General features: G+C 54.6%; 1 protein-coding gene across 2 annotated transcripts in view; it reads right to left on the minus strand.

Moving 5' to 3' along the window:
- Positions 1 to 20436, minus strand: part of Foxp4 (forkhead box P4) — a 54298-nt gene that overhangs the window by 2890 nt on the left and 30972 nt on the right. Inside the window, exons 3-14 of one of the 2 annotated variants that reach the window (XM_052745561.1) lie at positions 18245 to 18340; positions 11253 to 11375; positions 10769 to 10855; positions 9176 to 9323; positions 8846 to 9056; positions 8502 to 8606; positions 7780 to 7867; positions 6681 to 6764; positions 6368 to 6536; positions 6209 to 6285; positions 5383 to 5484; positions 1537 to 1658 (exon numbers count right to left, since the gene is read on the minus strand). In XM_052745561.1, the coding sequence (XP_052601521.1) occupies positions 1537 to 1658; positions 5383 to 5484; positions 6209 to 6285; positions 6368 to 6536; positions 6681 to 6764; positions 7780 to 7867; positions 8502 to 8606; positions 8846 to 9056; positions 9176 to 9323; positions 10769 to 10855; positions 11253 to 11375; positions 18245 to 18340 (1412 nt within the window). Of the gene's footprint in view, positions 1 to 1536; positions 1659 to 5382; positions 5485 to 6208; positions 6286 to 6367; positions 6537 to 6680; positions 6765 to 7779; positions 7868 to 8501; positions 8607 to 8845; positions 9060 to 9175; positions 9324 to 10768; positions 10856 to 11252; positions 11376 to 18244; positions 18341 to 20436 lie in introns of both variants that reach the window. The other variant, XM_052745560.1, reaches the window with a different exon arrangement.

Below are 20436 nucleotides of genomic sequence, written 5' to 3' on the forward strand. Positions count from 1 at the left end.
TCTCATCATTCCCTCCCTCCCTCCCTCCCTTCCTCTCTCCCTCCCTCCCTTCCTCTCTCCCTCCCTCCCTCCCTCTCCAGGGTCTTAGCCGAAGGGCATGCCTTTAATCCTAGCACTCATGAGGCAGAGGCAGACAGGCCTCTGGTCTACGGAGTTTCAGGCCAACCTGGTCTACAGAGTGAATTCCAGGAAAGTCAGGAATAAACAGAAAAACCCTGTCTAAAAAACAAACAAAAACAAAAGAAAAAGGAACAGGGTCTCGCATAGCCCAGGCTGGGTGCTGAAGTGCCTGTAGCTGAGGCTGGCCTTGAACTCCTGATCCTCCAGCTTCTACCTCCTAAGCTCTGGGAACACAGCACTGTACCACCATGCCTATTCTCTGACATTGGCGAACAAAGCCTGATCTACAACTTATATCACTCCTTGTACATAAACTCCACTTTCTGGAACTCTCGAACTTAGGAGAGACGAGCCATGTGCTCACACCTGCTCCCAGGAGCACCATCCCCCAAGAGGGGCCCTTCTGCTCCAGAAGCCACAGGCTCTGGGGAAGCCAAGACCGAAGCTGTCTGCCTCCCACAGAACATCTCAGAACTCACACTGCGCGCAGGGAGAAGCAGAAGGGCACCAGGGCCCAGGCTGGGAATGAGATGACATTATCAAGGGCGGAGGCAGCATGTAGACACATAGTAGGGCATTTCGCAGTGGTGCCCTGCACCTGCTGCCCTGCACTTCCACAGCAAGGCTATGCTTGGGTAGAAGAAACATCAGGTACTAAAGGTATCTTAGCCCGGGGCTGGAGAGGTTAAGAGCACTGGCTGCTCTTCCAGGTCCCGAGTTCAATTCAGCAACCACATGGTGGCTCACAACCATCTATAACAGGATCTGGTGCTCTCTTCTGGCCTGCAGGCATACATGCAGACATAGCACTCATATATAATAAATAAATAAATAAATCTTTAAAAAAAATATCTAAGCCTATTGCAGGCCTCCCCTGAGCAGGAGCCTCTGGCGTGTGTACAGGAGAGAGAGTAGGCACTGGTGTGGGAAGGGAAGGTTCTGACCTACTGTGTGGTGAAACATCACAAACAAACCTGATGTGATACCCGGCCCTGGACCCAGCTCTGCCACCAACCTGCTGAGTGGCTTCCTGCCAGCCCTCTCCACTCAATTTTTCCTCTGTGAAACAGAGGTGGGGCCCAGGGTTCTCCTCCTACGATTGGGAGGAGTGTGGGTGGCAGCTCTCACCTCAGCCCACATCCCAGCTCTGGCCATGACTCCTGTGGGAGTCACCTCTCTGGTACCCTGTCCCCCTTGACTCCTCCTCTTAGTCAGAAGTGAGAACAGAAGACATCAATGCCATCTCCCGACTGTCTGTCACGTCCATGCAGCTTGCCAAGCACTGGTCTCCTCCACCCTTGACACTCACATTCCCCTTTCAGGGTGGTGTTTGGAGCCCAGGTGTCTTTGAGAAGCAGGGGCTGGCCTGGTTCAGGCCACGCTTGGGCACAGCTCGCCCAGCTGGGGCCCACATACCCTGTCATCTTTGGCGGCCTTCGTTTCTGATATTCCCGCTCATCCACGGTCCACACAGCCCCCTTGACGTTCTCCACGCGGACGAAGCATTTATGCAGGCTGAGGTTGTGGCGCACGGCATTCTAGGGATACAGTAAATGGGGTTCACCGCCATTCCGGTGAATATACAGAGCATCCTCCCATGGTCCCACATCTCATGTCCCAGGGAGCAACAACCTCCCACACAGCCCAGACGGAGAGAGGGAAGACTCTCACTGGCCCTGCTGCCGGGAGGCCCTCCCCACTCTTGCCTCGTCTTAGAAAATGTTGTCTTGGATAGGATGTGGTGGCACAGGCCTTTATTCCTTAAAGTGGGAGGCAGAGGCCAACCTGGTCTATAGAGGGAGTTCCGGGCCAGCTAGGACTACATAAAGAGGCCCTGTTTCAAAAGAAAGAAAAGAGAATATGCTGCAGACAATGAAATGAAATGTTCCTTTCCCTCCTCACACTGACAGCAGTCATTCCTGATTGCTGATTTTTTTTTCTTTAAGATTTATTTATCATGTATACAGCATGTATGACTGCAGGCCAGAAGAGGGCACCAGATCTCATTACAGATGGCTGTGAGCCACCATGTGGTTGCTGGGAATTGAACTCAGGACCTCTGAAAGAACAGCCAGTGCTCTTAACCTCTAAGCCATCTCTCCAGCCCTGATTTCTGATTTTTTAAAGGAGGAGTCTTTTTTTTTTTTTTTTTAAATGTACATTGGTGTTTTGCCTGTGTGTATATCTGTGTGAGCGTGTTGGATCCCCTGGAACAGGAGTTATAGACAGTTGTGACTTGCCATGTGGGTGCTGAGAATTGAACCCAGGTCTTTTAGAAAAGCAGCCAGTGATCTTAACCTCTGAGCCATCTCTCCAGCCCCCTGGCTTCTGACTGTAAGACTGACCATGGACCCTGGTGGCTTAGAGAAGCTGGGACACTGCACCTGAGGCACACAAGGAACTCTGGGCTTGCAAATAACTTCCACAACTACCTCGTGCTTCTCGCTCCCTCTATGGAGCCTGAGGCTTTGAGCTATGGCTCTAAAGAGCTTCCTGGGAACACAGGCATACAGTGGAGCCCAATACATACACACACGGGGAAACACATTGCTAACTTGAAAGGACGGCCTAAATGCACAGCTGTGAGACAAGAAGACAGAGAGAGGGTAAGTCACCTTGTTACCACCACCTCCTCCTGGCAAGAGGACTTCAGAAATTGAGGTCACCTGGTTGGTAGGACACATGGGTGGGGGTTGCTGGGCCTAATTCCCTCTGGAAGCCTGAGTGAGGGCCCCGATCTACCCATCTCCTTGTCCCCAGGTCCCTTGGTCCCACCTCCACAACTCTCTGCTGTTTTTCTGTCTCTCATCGCCAGTCCCAGCCCTGTCCCCATTACCTGTCCCCCATCAGCCTCCTCCATTCGCCCCATCCCCGTCTCCTCTTTACATTTCTAAACGGGGAAGAAAGCGGGCAGGGCGGGCAGTGGGCGCCCCTGGAGATTCTCTCTCCCTCTCTCCCATCCAACTCTTGCCTCTTGCAACTGGCCCGATTTCATTACCAATTTTAATTTGCCTCTAATTAAATCCTGTGTATTTTTCCGACTCGCTTGCTAATCCACGAGGGAGGCGGGCGGCTGGAGTGGAATCTCACGGAGCGATAATTACAAAGGGCCTAATCACGCCGGGGCTCCTGCCTCGGAATAAATTTGCCCGCATTACGGGGCTCCGATCCTCCGCTTTGCAAATGAGAATGACCCCAATTTCCGAGGGTGGCCTCGCCGGGGCTTTTTTTCCCTCGTTTCGAAGCCTGATTCGTGATGAGAGACTAATTCGTTACGCTGAAACATTAACGGCAATTTAAGGGGTCTGGCGGAGGCTGCGTAAACAAAAGGATGGGCCCACAACACAGGCCCTAGGAGGGGATGGCCATGGGAGGGCTAGTGAGGACCATCAGCTTGGCAGATGGTAGCTCTGTCCCCAAGAAATGGCAGCTGGCCTGGCCCACACCCGCTCCCAAGCCTGGATGCTCTGGGTCTAAAGTAGACAGCATCACCTCATGGATGGGGGCCAGAAGGGGTGCAGGTGGGGACTAAGAAACCCAAATAAAGTAGAGCAAGATGACCCAGAGGATGTGTAAAACAGATGGAACAGAATCAGAGGGAAGGAACCACGGCTGCATTTCCCCCCCAATACCATGAATGAAGTTGGCTGGCTGAAAACTCTCAAGGACAATGTAGATCTCAAGCCAAGATAGTCTGACCGGATGTGTCTGTGTGGGCCCCTGGGTGGTGCAGGTAGCAACACAGACACATTGTGTATCTGGACCACTGTGTAGGAGGGATGAAACAGAGACCAAGTGACCAGATGAGTTGTTTTAACACGGCCACTGAGAAACCAAGAAAGCCACCTGAACCTGCTTCCACACAGAAACCAGGCTCCACACTGTACTAAACTGCAGGTTTAATGTAGTGTGACTGTATTATTTGTAAAGCCTGCCTTCCAACCTGGCCTGGAGGTTGGAGGCGGGACCAGGTGGCCCCAGAACTCGATGTTGGCTCAAAAAGATAGCAGGACTGTGGTTGCCAGGAAGTGACATCACTCATAGCCAATCAGAATGGCTGTCCCAGCCACACAGTCTCTCTAAGCTTTGAGAGCTTGGCATAGGAAAGGGAAGATGATGTGGTAGGCCCTTCTAAAAGCCCTTTGTACATTACCAAGGTAGAAAAGGCTGGGCAACAGCAGACCGCACCTAGTGCTTGGCAGTGCCGGCCCCAGGGCCTCCGTTACACGTGCTGTGAGAACTGAGAACGGAGGCGGTCTGTTTCGCTGCAGTTTTTTTCACTGGCCAGCAGGGGGACCCGAGAGCCAGGGATACAATTAGAGTTCTGAGATAGAGACGCCCCCTCCTGCGTCTAGACTTCCTGAAGGGGCCAATACTCCCTCCTCCTCCTCCTCCTTCTTAATTTAGATATCACCTTCCCACCTTGCTGCATAGTGCAAGACACACAAAGTGTGCGCACGCACACCCTATCTTGACTACAGAGTGGTTGAGTGCCCCAGCCCACATCTCTGTGTCCCTTTTCCTAGGGTCTTGCATTCCTCCGGTCTCCTAGGAAATGCTTAGGACTGAAAGTGTTAAACGACTAATTGGATCTCCCCGCTACATAGGTTAGCTGGGTGGCGTGTGAGTGCCCATTTGTGTCCCTAGGAATGGTCCATGGGCCTCAGTCCACCCATGTATCTGGGCCATATACCTGCGACCTCTTCCTGGACTTCATATGAGCCTTTAGTTACAGAATCTAGATCCATGAAGTACCTATGGATTTACCCTAGGACCTGCTACCAAGCATTCACCCTCTGAGGCCCTCAGTCTCACAGGGCTGAGTTCTCTGTACCTTAGAAGTGCCATAGAAGAGAGAATTCATTTCTTCCCATTAAAGAGACAACACAAAGCTGGCCAAGTTCATTAAAAGGAAGTTCCTGTGCAAGCCTAGCACACACAGGGCTGGGTTCTGTGCCCAGCACTGCCTAACAGGGTGTGGTGACCCACACTTGTAACCCTGGCACTCAGGGAGGTGGGGGCAGGGGGATCATTTGAACCCAGGGTTTTAAGACCAGCCTGGACAATATGGCCAGTCCCTGATTCACAAAGGGGTAGTTAGGAACACTCTGACCTCCTGCTAAGAGTGAGGTGTGTGGCCCTGACGGGCTATTTCTGCAGAACTGTTGAGGGGACGGACTATGTGGCGGCAGCCTCGGTCTCAATGAGATGGAGGTTTAAGAAGTAAGAGCAGATGAGGGGGGATAGAGGGCAGGGTCTCACCTTCCAGGTGGCAGTATTCCTTCGGAAATAAGCGAACATCCTGGTGAACCAGTTATAGATCTCGTTTAGAGTCAGCTGCCTATCTGGGGTTTCCAGAATGGCCTGTAGGCAAGGAGAGAGCAGAGAGCCTCAGCCTCAGCCTCAGCTGACGCCGGGAGGGTTCCCAGCCCTGGGTTTTCACCCTTCTCTGCAGCCCGACTCACCCGCTGCAGTGTGTATGTGGACCAGATGGGTAGATGCAGGCCTCTGTGTGGCGGGCTGGGTGTCCCAGCAAGGCCAATGAGCTAACGGGGGCTGAGGGTATTGGGGGCCCCGCCTCCAGAGGCTACACATGTGCACAAGGGACAGAGGAGCCTCTTCTGGGCTTGGGGGTGAGGGGAAAACAGGGCTTCACATGCCCTTTCCGGAGGAAGCAAAGAAGCACCATTCTTGAGGCGGTTGGGAATTTGTCCTTATTTGGGCAAAGTGCACCATGAGAGTGTGAGAGAATGCATACCTGTAGGAAGTCCCACAGAATGGACACATGTGTTTATGAATATCACGTGAGCATTGAGAACATGAGGATTATGGACAGGAGAGAAGGAACAGAGAGGGAGGAGGCTAAGTGTATGTATATATGCAGAAAATAGCATGACACTGTGGATACGACAGTGAAAATGAACGGGAATATGCTCTGAGCTGTAGGCAAACTCCAGCCGCAGCCTCCAGGAGGAAGATCGGAGGAGAGGGTCCCAGGATCCTCTTGGAGGCAGGGACCTTATGGTCAGGTACCAGGAGGCCTGAGGACAACCAACCTGCCTTCCCCACTCCTACCTTCCACACTTACCTGGCGGATAAGGGAGGCGTAGGTGAAGGGGGGCCTGACATCAGCATTCTTGTAGAACTCATGATTCTGGGCCAGCTCTGGGGGAAACAGGCAGAAGGTGAGGCAGCCAGATTGGGTACCCGCCTAGGGGGGAAATCACCCCTCCCACAGCAGCCTCACCTGAGGAGATGGGGGAGCAGAATTTGTCGCTGCTTCTCCTGCGAGCAGGGCCTCCACTGTGCAAAGAGGCAGAACCCAGGCCCGGGGGTCGCAGGGGTGTGACAGGGGCGGCGGCTGAAGTTGGGGGGTGCACAAGGCCATCTGGGAATGGGTCTGCAGAGACGGTCACCTTGGAGAATGAGGAGGAGCCAGGGGCTGGGTTCAGCTGTGAGCCATGGCGAAGGTGCTAAGTAAAGCACCCAAGGAGCTGTCCCCTGAAGGCCAGGGTATGCTGTGGAAGGGCTGGGGGCATGCAGGGAAGTGGGGTACTCACTGGCTGGCTGAAGGGCTTGGGCTCTGAAGGCCGCATATGCAGATGCGCCATCATGGCCTGCAACCTCTCGCTCTCCTTGGCCAGCTGTGAAAAGACACAGATAAGGGCCACAGTGAGGGAAGACAATGGGTCCTTATCCCTACATGCCATCCTTCACCAGAATACTCCTCAAAAGCCCCAACACTCACACACACTCTCTCTCTCTCTCACACACACACTCACATGGACAAATACACACACACTCACACATATACACAATCACACACATACACACACCCATACTCTCTTACACACACACACAGAAACATCTGCTCCCTCTGTGCCTTACTTCTGAAAACTTTCTGAAGGCCTCAGGCATTCTTTGCCTTCTGGACCTCCACACCCTCAGGGCCAGGATGTGACACTCTCTCCCTTTCTCCGTGGACATCCTAGGCTCAGTCTACACCATCCTTACACACGGACGGCCTCTTCCAACCAGCAATGTGCCCTTTCTCCCCACGGAAGGCAGAATCTGTGGTTGAACAACCCCAGTGCCTGCCTGGTTCCTACTGAGAGGTATGTGGGAATGGATGGATGATTCACTTCCTCCATTCATAAATTTGATGCATCTTACAACTATCCTCTCTCCACAGGGCGCCCTGTTAGGAGCCAGAGATGGATAAACATGGATGGCTGACTGACTCTCTTGAGAACTCCATGCAGGAGCCAGGGTACCTGGCTCTAATCCCAATTCCTCCAGTCACTGAGTGGCCACTTGAAAGTTTCTGTGCTCGAGTCACATGGGGATGGTATCAATGCAGGCATGGCAGCCTCTCTGAGGCTACCTGGATGGCTGAAGAAGCACAGCACAAAGAAGGCTGTATGCTAGCCACTCACATCAGCCTTGTGTTCACACAGCATATAAAACACCTCACTGAGCACACAGCCTCACACTCAGCTCACCCTCACAACTCATCAGTCCGCATCTCACACTGTGGTAATTAAGACCCAGAGAGCCTAAGATGTTGGCTCTGAGCACAGGACCCTCCCAGGACACCCCCTGCCCCTTGGGCAAGGCTGAGTCCCCTGTGTGACCCTCCCTGCACACCCTGGAGCACACCTGGATCTCCAGCTGTTGGACCACCTGCATCTGCACGCGGCATTGGGCCGTGCTCCGGTCATCCAAGGCGTGTTCTGTGTTGAGGTGTCTTAGAGATAGGAGGAGGTCAGGGTAGAGTGAGCCCTGGGCTTTCTGACTTCACCCCTCCAACCCATCCTCCAACCCCAACTCTGTCAGCCAGCCCCTCGCCAGAAAAGCAGACAGAATAAGAGATACAAAGGAGAGAAGGGAATGGAACAAAGGGTGGGGGCAGCGACTGAGGAAGCTTTCTCCTCAGCCTCCTTTGATGTCTTAGCTAAAACCGGGCTATAGAGAGATCTAATTGCAAATGAACTAATTAAGTAAACCTCTGACGAAGCGTGAAAACAATTTGTTTGACCCTGATGCTGCAAGGGTCCGGGAGACAGCGGAGTTAATCAGTCAGTGACAGAGCTTGGCACTGTGGTGGCGGCTGGCCGCCTGCTGCCAGCCGCCTGTCTGCCTCCCACCCTGCCTGTCCTCGGCTGGCCATCACTCTCCAGGATGTGGAGAGATAGGCTTCCTCCACTGACACCCCTGTTCTGGGGTGGGAGGGGGAAGCTGCCAGCAGGAAGATGGGGGGCGGGAAAGCAGAGGAAGAGCTAGGCCACCCCGCAGCTCAGCTCAGCGGGGACATTAGGACCGCAGGTGACAGGAGGCTGGACAGAGAGGGGCCCTTCGGGGAGAGGCTGGGTGACACCTACTTGATAAACTGGCCCAGGTCTTCACACAGGGTCTCACAGCCAGGCCACTTGCATTCTCCATGTCCATAAAGGGGGTGGGAACTGGGGGTCTCCTCATGAGAGGAGCTGGAAGTGGAGGAAAAGGTAGTGGTCAGAGCCCAACAGCGCCTCCTCAGCAGCCTGGGTCCAGCTTTTGTCTGACTGCTGGCTCCCCAGTCTGTATACCCGAGGGAGGAGGTGAACTCCTGGCCCTGAGCTCCAGCCCCTTCTTCCCTCTCAGTCCCCACCATGGTGCCACCCTTGGGGTTCCAGGTACAAGCCAGAGCAGGGCCTTGGCACGTGCTACGCCCTGGGGCCATCCGTACCTGTCTCTCCGAGATGTGAGCACAGTGGGCTGTCCGTTGGGTAAGGGGTGGTGGGAGAGGGGTGGGGAGACCTTGGGGGGGCTGGCGAACGAGGTAGCGGTGGCAGCTGTGCTGGCGAGGTCCAGCCCCTCCTGCCTGACGCTGTCCTCAGCAGGCTGCCCTGGGGCACCCTCGCCCTTCCACAGCTGAGGCAGGTCTGTCGGGCACACGGCTGCTGCAGGAGAGAGAGGCTGGTTGGCTGGGAGCCCAACACAGAGCCTGTGCCTCACCCCGGGCTTGGGGAACGCTCGGGACTGGGGGCGGGGCGGGGCGGGGCGGGGCAACGCTCACCTTGCGGGAGGGCCTGGAGGGGCCCTGAGGCTTGGCTAGGCTGCAGGCTGACCAGCCCCTGCCTCTGCAGGTTGAGCAAGTGCTGTTGCTGCAACTGTTGCATCTGCAGGAGCTGCTGCTGGAAGGCCAGCTGTTTGTTCCCCAGAGCCTGGGAGGGAGCCCGAGGGGGTGGGCAGAGGGGGGTGCCGTTGGCCTCAGCCGTGCCATCTGGCCCCCACGCCGCCGCCACCCCCTCCCAGGGCCTGTCAGCCCCTGGAGCTGCCGTGGTAGCGTCTGCAGCTGCAGCTTCTCTGCTCCCGGCCCAGCTTCCATAGGGCTGCATGCCTTCTCGCAGTAAACACACGCATGCACGCACGCACGCACACGCGCAAACACACACAGCCAGACCCAGACACGCAGCACGACGCCCTCCCTCCTCCTCCCTCCTCCCCCTCCGCAGCGGCTTCAGCTATGCACACCCGCAGCTGTGCGCCTGGGGGGGGGGGGGTGCTCTCATCACAGTGATAGATGAGCCCGTCAGATCTGGGGACCACTCCCACCTGGAGGAGACCCTTCCCACATGCCCAGGACCCCCTTCTTCTAGGGGGGGTGGAGACTTTGCATCCCCCCCCATCCTATTTTACTTTTTAAATGCAGGAGTATCTAAGGAGTAGATGGGACCTGAGCAGCCTCAGCTGAGTCCTTGAACAGTGACACCAGAATCGCCCAGACACAAGCTCCTGGTTCCCTGCGTGTGCGTTCCCGACCCCTCCCCACTCAGTCCTTCACACAGGCACTGACAAGTCAGGCTGTCAGCAAGTTTCCTGAGCCCAGAGAGCCAAACACGTCCTGGATGTTTGAGAGGCCAGGATCTCTGCCTGCCTGCCCTGGGGAGCGGGCTGGTGTGTAAGTCACTGAGGCAAGAGGATAAACAGCCTAGATTCAAAACCAGATCTGGAGCAACTGAAAATGCACTGGAGGAGCTAAAGCGGTGGGGAATGGCTGGAGACCATCCGAGCAGCATGCTGGGAAGGGCAACCTGAAGTGGGGCCGCAGTCTGGTCAGGAAGGAGACATGCCTGGGACACAGGGACCTGAGGTCACCTCTCAGGAGGCACTGTGTGTGTGGCAGGGGGTGGGGCAGAGCTGGGCTGGGGAGCTGTGAGAGTAAACTGGTGAGGGCCGTGCAAGGCATCATGGGACGGGACAGGAGCTAGGGCGGCTAAGGTCAGGGAGGTACACCGCTGAGGGTCCTCCAGATGGGACAGCTGGCTGACCAAGGGACAAAGTGGGCAGCAAGATGGTACGACATGGGTCCACTGGATATAAGCAAAGGCCACCAGACACATCCGATGACGTGCACACACTTCTACACACATGCGCAGAGACAGTACAATTTGAGGGACGGAGAGAAAGAATGGGTAGGGATAGAGAATTGGTGGCACGTGAATGTCCATCCTAACTTCTTTCTTGAACCCTCCCCTCCCAATATTCTCCTGGTTTTCTACTATTCCCACAAGGCCTTTTTTTTTTTTAAATCAGGCTGAAGAAGGCTGGGTTGTCCGCTGGGGCTGGAGAACTCGGGGGACATGGGCCGGGCTCTGCAGCCCCTCACCTCTTTGGGCTGCTGTTTCCCAGCCTGCTGCTGGGTGAGGAGCTGCAGGTGGAGCTGTTCTTGCTGCTTCTTGTAATATTCCTGCAGCTGAGGGAACAAGAGGGGTTGGTTTCCAGGAGCTGCTAGGTGCAAACCCAGCCCCGCCTTGCCAAGGCTCCTGCAGGCAGGGCATGAGAGAGTTCCGTGAACACGGCCAGGCAGAGAGAGAGAGAGAGCGCGAGCTGAACTCTTCGGCATGTCACTGAGAGTGTGTTGGGGGATGGGGGCATGGTGTTCCACTGCTTCACCCTGCTCCCCCAGAGTTCTAGAGACAGAAGGGAGGCTAGCTCGTGGGAAGGAAGGGTGGGAGGCAGCTGAGGACTCTCCCAGCAGCCCTGGAGGAAGGCAGATCCGTCTGGCCTGGGCAGTCTCTCTGGTTTCTGCCACAGCAGAGGTCCTCAGTGAAGCTCAGGGGGCGGGGGTGCTGCCCTGGGGCTAGACTCACCTGCTGGAGCATGAGAGCCTGTTGTTGCTGCAGCAGGGCCTGCAGCTGAGGAGGTGACAGGATCTGCTGCATCTGCTGCGGAGTAAGCATCTGCTGCGACATCATGGCCACAGACACAGGCACCTGTGGGATGCACCCCGTCAGTCAGAGGTAGTACCTAGGGCATGGCAGAGTGTCTCTCCAGTGCGCCTGCCTGGGTTCATATTCTGGCTCTGCCACCGATGGGGCTGCATCTCTTTTGATTTTTTGTTTGAAATGATATTTGTTTTTTTTTTGCAGGTGGTGATGAGACAGGATCTCATCATGTGTCCCAGGTTGGCCTTGAACTTCTTATCTTCCTATTTCCCAAGTGCTGGGATTACAGGCCCATGCCTCTGTACTTTGTTTTATTTGAAGATATTTTCACTCTCTAGCCCAGGCTGGCCTTGAACTCCTCTTGTCTCAGTCTTCCAAACGCTGTGATCACAGATAAGAGCCACTGCACTCCACAGAGCTTTGTCTCTGGACATATGATTTAATAGTGTCAACCTCTTCAGGCTACTGGAAGAGTAACAATGACAGTAGCCAGAGGCTAGTGTATAGCAATGATCAATAATAAATGGCTGTGATCGAGGGATGTGTGGTCCCAGGTGTGGGAGATGAGACGGCACCGGAACAGACCACTGGGCTACTTCCAGTTCTTACTTAGTTTGAGATCCCAGCAAAGTGACCTGCTTAGGAGCAGCTGGGAGACAAGTCAAAAGTATCCCACCTGCTGGCCATGGTGGTGATGGCTTATAATTCCAGCACACAGGCAGATCTCCTGAGTTTGAGGTCAGCCCAGTGGACACAGCACATTCTAGGCCAGCCAGAGCTACACAGTGAGACCCTGTCTTCCCCCAAGCAGCGCACTTGACATGATCGCACTCTGGCACGAGCCCACCTAGACCACTCTGAACACCTGTGTTCATGGCGCACATGGTGGTCCAGGGCAGAGGCCCAGAGAGCACACACTGCTGGGACCGTTCTGGAGATGTGCATGTGAGTGGACTCACATCTGCAGTGGAGTGGAAAGCAGAGCAGGCCAGCAGGCTTACAGTCACTTGCCCTCTCTGGGACATCACTGTCCTCAAACATAAAACACAGGAACTGGGCTACAAGAAATGAATTCAGGATTCCCGAAGCCCAAGCAGAGTAGCTTTCTGCCTCCTGAGCCTGTCAGCACTCTAGAAGGTGCAGAGGACTTAGCCACAGTAAAACGGTTCAGAGGAGAAACAATGGCGTCATATTTTCCCATAGCCCGACCTTCTCTGAGCTCCCTCAGTCACAGCAAGGCAGTTTAAGCCATTACACAGTCCTATGGTGGCGAACAGGTGCTCTGATAGTGTCCCACCACAGGCTGGCAGACGGGCTGGGCTAGTCTAACTTGAAGGGCCATTGGCTGAGATCTCAGGGTGACTACCCTCTTTGACACTTTAACCCCAAAGTTGGGGCTGTGGCTCTGTTGGTAGAGCACTTGCCTAACATTCAAAAAGCCCTGGGGTTGAACCCCAGCACTGCATAAAATCAGGTGCACACCTGTAATGCCAAATACCAGAAGGGTGGATGCAGGAGGGTCAAGAATTCAAGGTTAACTTTGACTATATATTGAGTTTGAGGACAGTTTGAGCTACATGAGACACTGATCCAGACCAGAAAACTAATAATAATAATAATAATAATAATAATAGTAATAATAATAATAATAATAATAATAATAATAATAAGAAGAAGAAGAAGAAGAAACAGAAACTTAGTCGGGCTGTGGTGGCATGCAGCTTTAATCCCAGCACTCAGGGGGCAGAGGCAGGAGGATCTCTAAGTTCAAGACCAGACTGATCTATATACAGAGCAAGTTCCAGGACAGCCAGAGCTACACAGAGAAACCCTGTCTTGAAAAACCAAAAAGAAAGAAGGAAGGAAGGAAAGAAATGTTTACCACCAGGACTAGGACCTGAGGTCACTGAACTCAAAATCAGGGCTGAGACTTGTCAGCTTCTCAGCTGGGGCTCCCCATAAGAGGAGGAAGGGAAGGCCGCCCATGGGCTCAGTGTTGAGGTGCTTCCAGCCTGACTTCTCTATGCTGCCATCCACCTGCTTCTGGGCATCCACCAGCAGGCTCAGCCCTAGGTCCCTCAGCCTGTGGGTCTTGACAACTCAGCAGCCCAGCCTTAGAGAGAACCTTTCTGGGGTGAAGTTTCTTCCTCCTCCTCATTTTCTGGTTTTTCAAGACAGGGTTTCTCTGTGTAGCCTTGGCTGTCCTGGAACTCATTCTGTAGACCAGGCTGGCCTCGAACTCAGGGATCTGCCTGCCTCTGCCTCCACCTAAGTACTGGGTTTAAAGGCATGTACCACCACCGCCCAGCTTGTTCTTTTTAAAAATTAATCTAATCTTGTTTATTAATTTATTATTATTTTATTATTATTATTAATAGTGTGTGTATCCCCTACACAAAGGACAACTTTTGGAGCTGATTCTCTTTTGGGTTCTAGGGGCTCGAACTCAGGTTGCCGGGCTTCTGTGACAGGCACTTTGCACACTGAGCCACCTCACCGGCCCTCATCACTGCTCCTTGAAAAGGCTAATAAGCATCGGTGTCTCCATCTCGCCTGGGAGCTGAACGTCATCCCTTCTCAGCCTCACGCTGGAGACAATGATGACGCTGCTGACTGAGGGAGCAGGTGCCAAGCAGGTGGCTAAGCCCTTTAGCAGGTCGTCTCTCCCCGAATGTCCAGAGCAACCACTGAGAAGTGCACACCATCTCCATTTAGATGGTGGAGGTCAAACAACCAGCCCCCAGCCCCAAAGGACAATAGCAGAGTGGAGCATAAAGGACATCCCAGGGGTCACTCAGGACAACTCCCAGGTCACTTGTTCCAACCACTGCAAGAAAGGAACAGGAGTCAGGAGAGAGGGCAGGCAGACACACCCCAAGGACCCTACTGGGCACCAGGACAGGAATGACTGATGGTAGAGAGGAGCCAAGGACATGGCCTAGCCTTCCTTGGGGCTTTCTGACTTGGAGTCGGGGAATGGAAGAGATGGCCTGAGAAGGTGTTTCTGGCCCCCCAGCCTCCTGTCAGTTGGCTGAGTAGCTGGCTGCAGAAGCCTCAGTGGAGATGGACTTCACCCTGTGTGCTGATCTCCAGGTAGCCAGCCAAATGGAGCCAAAATAGACTCAGTGGGATGGTTTGACCCAGCTATCACCATGCCCATCTTGGGGTTCTGAAAAGTGAGTGGAGGCTCTCTCACGGTATCTCTGCAGACACGCTGGGCTGGAGTGTGTCAGTATGGACACTGGTCAGCTGGGAGGCTCAGCAGCTGGGAGTCCCTGTCTGGAGACCAGCCTCAAAGCTAACACAATCAATAGCACCATGGCCGGGAGGATGGCTGACTGCCAATGCTACTCGGGCCCCAGCTCTCCACCCACCTCGAATGCAGAGTGCTGGGTAAGGCGGCCCGATCCGGAGGAATGAGATAGTGTCTGACATGGAGGAAACGTTATCTAGGGGCTGAGGGTTGGGAGGATCCAAATTGAACTCCTGGAGGATAGACTCTGGGGTCCCTGGTAGGAGGATAGTATGGGGCACAGGCTGCCAGGTGGTTTGGGTCTACCCCCTTGCCAACGACCAGAAGATCCTCAGGCTAATTCTGTACTGAAGTTGACTCAGAAAGACAGTGGTGGCCAGGAAAGGGGTCTAGTGCCTGTCATCCCAGTACGTGGAGTCTGAGGCAGGAGGATTACCTCAAGTCTGAGGTCAGCCTGGGCAATTTAGTAAATTCCTGGCCAATCAGGACTACAGGGATGGGAAGGAGGGTAGGAATGTAGCTTAGTGGTAGGGACTTGTCCAACACACACAGAGCCCTGGGTTAACTCCTAGCACTACATAAACCAGGTGTGGTGGTGCATGCCTGTAATCCTAGGTGGAGACAGAAGGATCAGAAGTTCAAGGTCATCTTCATCTATATCTACATAGAGAACTGGAGGCCAGCCTGGCTACATGAGACCCTATCTTAAACAAAAACAAAAACAAACAAAAATCCAAAAAACCTCCATAAAACACAAAGCCAAAGAAAAGGCACAACTTCCAGAACTGTGGGGCTGAGAAAGAAGCCAAGCTGGCCCTGACGTCCTCTTCGAACTCCTCCCCGGCCATGTGTGACTTCTGTGACTGATTTCTAGTTACAGCGAGGGCCACTCCTTGGGCTTAATACCGCCTTGAAGCTCACCGAGGCTAGCTGCAGGAAGATGGTACATGAGGTTGGAGGTGAGGGACAAGTGACCTGTCCAGGAGCAGAATGTGGCCATGGGACCCCAACAACTTCCCTTCATTACCCACGTCACTCAAGTCCCAAACCCACAGCACATCCTTTCTGCTAAGGGGCCCGGCCTTAGGCGTCCCATTTCTCCATTGGCCCTGGGTCCTACTTGAGGACAGAGTTCCCACGACCCCGCCCCCCCAGACAGTGAAGATGGGGTATGGTGGGAAGCAGGGGAGGCAGACCTGACCCCGGGATAGACAGGACTGGGGAGAAGAAGCTCGGGAACCCCAGGGACTTGGGTGGCACAGGTACGTCACTGACCGGGGTACCACATGGAGCAGAACTGAAGCCAGTCCTTTGGGCTCAGGCTAGTCTCTGGCCTTATTCGTAGGGTGTTGCAGTCGGTTTTAACTGTCAACTTGACACAACCTAGAATCGCTTGAGAAGAGTCTCAATGAGGGATTGTCTGGATCAGGTTGGCTTTCGGGAATGCCTGTAGGAGATTGTCTTGATTACATTAATTGATTGGGGGGGGGGGGTGCCTAGCCCAGAAGTGAGTGGCATGTTGGCACCATTCCCTGGACTGTGGAAGAGTAGAGAAGACGAGCTGACACTAGACACACATGCATCCATTCTCTCTGCCTCTGGGATGTGCCGCCTTGAGTTCCTGCCTCGACTTCCCTGCGATGATGGAATGTAACTTGGACTTGTGAGCCAAATATACCTTTCCTTCCCTAAGCTGATTTTTGTCAGGGCCTTTTATCACAGCACCAGGAATTAGGGCATGGAGCGACTCTGACTAGTTAGTTACATACTCTCTCTGAGCCTTGGCTTTCTCATTTGCAAATGGATTAATAATAGCAGCTTTCCCATGGGTATGAAGACAACGATACTTGCAGAGGGCCAGCCTTGGATACTCACTCGGCATCCAGGCTGGTAGGGGGTGGGGTAGGGTTAGGTGGCTCATTTGGTAAATGCTTGAGAAGACCCTGAGTTTGATCTTCCACCCCTACCTCTGGGACCAGCCAAGGTAACCTAACTGCTGAGCCCCAGGCCACTGAGAGACTGTCTGCGGAGGTGGTGATGATTCTGAAGCTATCTTGGGGTGACACGAGAGGTAATCTTGGCCTCCACATGCACATACACATACGCACACAAACGGGAACACATGGTATCTGCTGGGTGGGTGAGGAAGCTGATTTCTGGGAGGTAAGAAAGCAAGCCGAGGGCCACCTTTTCTCTCTTGGAGCCCAGTTCGAGGCAGCTCTCTTTGGCAGGGGAAGGCGTCCTAAGGAAGTGATCTTCAGATAACCATCCCAGCACCCAGCTGGAAAGTCCCCTGATGCTGGTCCTCCTCCAAGTCCATCCACCTCCTCCTGTCCCGCTGGGTTCACTTGAAGCTTTCCAGTTGTGGAGTGTGTGTGTGTGTGTGTGTGTGTGTGTGTGTGTGTGTGTGTGTATGTGTTTTTTGGGGGGGTTGCTCTCATCTGCCTGCTTTTATAAGGAGGTGCTAAGCCAGGCCAGCAAGGGGAGCGCTGCTGGAGACCCAGAGAACATCCGTGGGGCGCTCCCTCATCCTCTGCGACCTAGTCACACACCCCCTGAGAACTGTCTCCCCTTGAGATCTCCCTCCCTCCCTCTCCTGTTGCCTTTCCAGACTTTGTCCCCCTCTGCGCTCCAGCCACAACCGCTTGCCAGCTCCCAACTCGGAAGAACTCTCAGATCGCTTAGATTGCTCTGAGGCCACCGATGGCCATGGCTGCACAGCTGTCTGGCACCTTGAACTTTTTCAAAGCACTTTCCAAACATATGCTTAAAAGAAAGAAAGAAAAAAGCATAGATAACTTGTCTGTGAGCACCGGACCCTCTCCAGGACCATGCTGTAGCATTCAAGTACCCTGAGTCTATCTTATGTCCCTGTCCCCTAAGTTCTCCGGGTCCCCTCGGGGCCTCAGAGGGCTCAGGAACAACTCTACACAGTGCTCACCCCATCCCTTACTTAAAACTTCCTTTCAGAGCCTGGCTTAATCCAGTCCTCTGTCCTAGCCACCCGCTCTGCCCCAGCGGGGTGGGGGCTCGGGCGGCTGGGAGGAAGCGGCTGGCCAGAGTAGTGACCCATTGGGACCCAGACTGCGATTCTCCCGAGTTCTTTGGGACACAAAAGGTAAACAGAAGGCCAGGCTTCCCCACCTCCTGCCGCTCCCCCTCCCCCTCCAGCCAGCCAGATGGGCTGACAGGCTGGGGGGAGGGGAGAAGGGAAAAAAGGGCAGATTGTGCAAAGGAAAACACAAGAGACAGAGCAGGCAAGAGACAGGAAATAGGGAGAGACTGGGAGAGATAAGGGGGAGGGGAGACTCAGTGATTCTTCAACTGAGAAATCTGGGAGGGGCCAAGACCCAGCCTGGTGACCGGGGAGCACGTGGGGAGGAAGGAGGACAGCCTGAGAGCCGGCGGGAGGAGCCCCGGTGAGTCAGGTCCAGAGAGAGGTGCAGACAAAGAAGCGAGGCAGACCCAGGCCTGGCCACTCAGGTGGAGAGGGAGGTGTTAGTGCCTCGGCCCCACCCAGCAATGACTGCTTCCTCAGGAGCGTGGGGGCTGGGGAGGCGGGCTTGCTCTGAGGGGTCTGTGACCTCTCCCTGGGCCTAGCATCCCCCCAAGTCCCTGTCCTCCATCCCAACCCTGCCCGGTGCGGGCGGGTGCACCCCCTCACCTGCACCGCAGAGGCCGCCTGTTTACCGTCATTGTTCCCGGGGGAGTTCAGGCTGGAGGCTTGCTGCAACAGGAACTGCCGGGCCACCTGGAGAGCCTGTAAGACAGGGGCTGAGTCAGTGCGAGGCCCCAGGAAGGCCCTCAGAAGTGGCTGGGATCAGGGATGAGCACGCGGAAGCGGGTGGGGGGTTCGGGCTGCAACGAGGAACACCCAAAGGTCCTGAGGGAGGGTCACAGGTCCATACGGGCTTGGGGTAAGGATGGAGGTAGGAGAGGCTGGGAACTGTCACGGTAAGAATCACAGTAGTCGTCTAGGACTCACCCCGGGATCAGAGCGAGTCCATTGGTTTTCCACTGGGACAGCAAAGGTCAAGGGTCAAAAGGACTCCAGGTGAAGGGCCAGAAGGGTGAACTCAGGGTAGAACAGTAGGTACTTCTTACTGAGAACCCATGTGCCTGGTGCTTCACAAATTTCTTTTTATTATCTGTTAGTTTTTGAGGCAGGCCATGGCTGCCCTGGAACTCACTATGTTCAAGACCAGGCTGACTTTGAACTTAAGAGATCCTTGGGCATCATTCAGGGCTGGAGGCAAGCTCTTGATCCTCTGTTATAAAGCTGTGAGTTGGGGCTTAGCAGCCTTCTCTTCCAGACGAGGCAGCCAAATCTCTAGGAGGTTAAGTCAGTAACTTGCCCCAAGATCAACTGGCCAGCCCTGGAAGCCTGCTTCTGAGGTTTAAGGAGGGGAGGAGGGTGTCCACCAAGAAGCGACCTACGGGAGGGGCACTGCCATGAAGCCAGGGCACACGGGGGTGGGGGGGGGTGGGGGTGGGGATTGGGGGGGAAGGGTCAGGAGCCCCGAGGAAACTGATCAGATTTGAATACTATGTCTAAATGATCAGTCACATGAGTGCCTGGGCTTGGTGGCCAGTGACAAGGGACTGAGCCAAGGGGATCCTAGGAATGGGATGTGTGTGTGTGGGGGGGGGAGGTGGTGGGGGTGCAGCCTGTGAATAGGTGGGTGGTGATAGTCTGGTAGAAGAGTGAGGGGTCAACCCAGGAATGTGCTCCCCTGGGGCCCAGCCAAGACCTTGTCCCCAAGACCTGGAGGTGAGGTGGTGGCAGTGGGGACCTGTCCAGTCAGTTCCAGGTTCCTCAAAGGCCTCCTGGAGAGCCAGAGCAGATGTCTTCAGGCCCTGGAGGCAAGGCTTTGGCACCAGGCGCATATGGGCTGCAATCCCAGCTCTGTAGTTGACTGGCTGTGACCTTGGGTAAGTCATTCCATCTCTCAGTGGTTATGTCTCTTTATCCGTAAAACTGGGACACTACCCACTTCAGAATCATGCGGAGGGATGAAAAGACCAAGGCGGGCACCTCGTTGGCATTCAGGAAGTGTATACCCTTTTCTTCTCAATCATCCCCAGGTGGCTCTCTGCTTACCCACTCCTGTCGGCCCACACTTGTTAGATGAAGGTGCCCAACTTGTAGCTGGCTCGCACCCTGGTGCACACACCTGTTTCTTTCTCACGTGGATTCCATTCTCCTACCCCAGCATCTTTAAGGTAAAACTCTTTTCTCTCCTTTCCCTGCCTGCTCTTCCCGAGGCTGAGGATCAAGCCCAGGGCCTCCTACACCTCCTCAGGCAAGCTCTCTACCACTGAGCCACACCTCCAGCCCCGGCCCCACCATGGATGCGTGGTGGACACTCACAGCTCAGCAAACACCCTCTGAGCGCCCACTGTGTACCCAGTGTAACTGTATATACAATCCGCCTGCGTGGTCCTTCACGGTGTTGACTGGCACAGCTTCCTGGGGCTTCGGTCTAGTTTACCTTAGGACACTATCTAAATACTCACTGGTGTATCTATGGGAACGTGCCTGCTCCTAGGCAGCCCCGTTGCCTGACCACCCCCAGCTCCGCCCTCCAAATGGCCCAGACTTCCAGGCGGAGTCAGGATGCTGCCTCTCCTGAAGGGTTTTCTTTAGAAAGCAGAAATTGGACCTTCCTGGGTCAAGAGATTCCGAGAAACTACAGGAAGAGAGGGTGGTAAAGGGTGTGGAGAGGCAGGGGGGTGGCCCAGGGGCCCCCAGGAAGGAATTCTGGCTTCTGTCGCCTAGCTCTTATTGGCCTCCACGTCTAACCATATACATAATTCTTCTTGTCCTCTAGGGTGGAGATGGCACAGAAGGGCAGC

The sequence above is a fragment of the Peromyscus californicus genome, unplaced genomic scaffold (assembly GCF_007827085.1).
Source record: "Peromyscus californicus insignis strain IS unplaced genomic scaffold, ASM782708v3 Scaffold_19__1_contigs__length_69161282, whole genome shotgun sequence".
Lineage (NCBI taxonomy): Eukaryota > Metazoa > Chordata > Mammalia > Rodentia > Cricetidae > Peromyscus > Peromyscus californicus.